The 1,981-nt window shown below is 51.5% G+C and overlaps 1 protein-coding gene across 1 annotated transcript; it reads left to right on the forward strand.

Moving 5' to 3' along the window:
* The first annotated feature begins 252 nt into the window (after positions 1–252).
* Positions 253–1,372, forward strand: LCE3D (late cornified envelope 3D). Its single transcript, XM_011981022.1, has 2 exons — positions 253–282; positions 796–1,372. Exon 2 carries the CDS (start codon positions 817–819, stop codon positions 1,093–1,095), a length of 279 nt encoding a protein of 92 aa, XP_011836412.1. The 5' UTR covers positions 253–282; positions 796–816; the 3' UTR covers positions 1,096–1,372.
* Positions 1,373–1,981: the final 609 nt, after the last annotated feature.

A 1,981-nucleotide genomic window follows, 5' to 3' on the forward strand; every position in this document is an offset into this window, starting at 1 on the left:
GAAGGGAGGAAGAAAGGAAGCAGTGGTAGGCTCCCAGGTGAGAGGTATGTGGACAGCGATCCTGCTTCCAGATTCAGTGTCATTGGTTGGATATTATGGAAGTACCCAAGCTACAAATCTAGTCTTGGGCGTGTGCCTGGTTGTCACCTCCCCTGGTTGTGAAAGCAGCAGCATGCCTAGGCTGTGCATCACACACCGTGCACAAGATAAAAGCACTCCTGCCCTGGGCTCCTCATCCGCAGTCTCCTCAGGAACAGCCTTCGCCTGCCTCCTCTGCACCTGGTGAGTGTCCGGCAGGGGATGGGACTCAACTTGGGATGCTGGAACGGAAAACTAAGATCATAGCAGAAGAGAGGGAAATGGAGAGGTCTGAAACAAAAGCCCAGAGAGGGGATGGCAGAGAGGGTACCAATGCGGGAAGTGGGGCCAGGAGGGAGCCCCTACAGGAGCTGACAGCAATTCCATGACCTGCAAAGGCCACAGAAGCTTATGATTCCTTCCCATCCTGTTTCTACTCAGGCTGGCACATGTTTCCTATGATATCCATTCTCCAGAATGCCTTTTTTCAAAAGGGTGCATTCGTAGAGCCTCTTTGGAGAAACAGAAACATGGATGCCCACTTAGACTCACAGCAATCTGTCCCAGGTGGAGAACAAAGTGAGAGGCATCTGACATGTCCCACCAACTCCACATCAGCTTCCCTCACCCTCCTGCAGCTCGTGCCTCAGGAGGCAGCTGGTCTTAGAGACATTGGACTGTAGATTTTAAACTAACAAGTGGCTTTGTTTCATCCAGGACAACTCAACTCCTGACAAGATGTCCTGCCAGCAGAACCAGCAGCAGTGCCAACCTCCACCCAAGTGCCCCTCACCCAAGTGTCCCCCAAAGAGCCCAGCACAGTGTCTGCCTCCAGCTTCCTCTGGCTGTGCCCCAAGCTCCCGGGGCTGCGGTCCCAGCTCTGAGGGCGGCTGCTGCCTGAGCCACCACAGGCGCCACCACCGATGCCGGCGCCAGAGGTCCAACTCCTGTGACAGGGGCAGTGGTCAGCAAGGCGGGGGCTCTGGCTGCGGCCATGGTTCTGGAGGCTGCTGCTGACCTGGATCCTGATGCTGAGACAAGCGATTTTAGAGGAAACAAGAATCCCAAGGGCCCAGGAAAACCCCATCTTGATGCACGAGTTCCCAGATACCCTCTTCTGGCTTTCACAGGCTGAGCTGGGGGTTTTCCTGTGGAAGGTCTGGGCTCTCCCCAGAAGGCACTTCCTATCTGATGTCCAGGATGTCACATGTTCCCTTACCCCTGTACCTGTGAAGGACTGGCAGTGTTTGTGCCTGACCTCGTCAAAAAATAAAGCTTCTTGTCCTCATTACCACTGGTGTCTCCCTTGGCATTTCATTCTGTCTCTCCCTATGTGGGGCTGGAAGTGTGCCCTCCTGTCTGCCCCTGACATCCAGCACTACCACAGGGAAGATGCAGAATTCTAGCTCTAGGCTGCAAAATTCTGGAGTCTGTCGAGTCTTTTTGTCCTGGGATTGTGAGGTAGTGGGGGACAGGATGTGATGAGAGGGATTGTAGTGAGGCCTCTAACTGTCAGAAAAGAACGACTGAAATGTGACTGTTCCTTTCATAATGGACTCCCCAGTCCTAGAAGGAGCTACTAGATGTTTCTGACATCCCAATTACAAAATAGTGAAGATGTAGCAGGCAATTACAAAAAAAAAAAAAAAAAGGCAGAATTAGCATTTCTTCTAAAGGGGTAAATTTGACTCTCCAAGGGACATTTTTTGTTGTCAAAACTTAGAGAATTTCTGGCATCTAGCGGGTAGAGGCCAGGGATGCAGCTAAGCCTCCTACCAAGCATAGGACAGCCCCACAGTGCAGAATTATCTGACCCAGAAAGCCAATAATTGCAAGGCTGAAAACCTTTAGACTAAAATTAAAAGATGGGTAAAGAAAAAAGTGGCCTCAGCTGTCTGTAATC

Source organism: Mandrillus leucophaeus, unplaced genomic scaffold (assembly GCF_000951045.1).
Source record: "Mandrillus leucophaeus isolate KB7577 unplaced genomic scaffold, Mleu.le_1.0 Scaffold1049, whole genome shotgun sequence".
NCBI classification, from domain to species: domain Eukaryota; kingdom Metazoa; phylum Chordata; class Mammalia; order Primates; family Cercopithecidae; genus Mandrillus; species Mandrillus leucophaeus.

What these genes read in the sequence shown, in the direction of transcription:
- LCE3D (XM_011981022.1), top strand. Translation starts at nt 817, where the DNA reads ATGTCCTGCCAGCAGAACCAGCAGCAGTGCCAACCTCCACCCAAGTGC.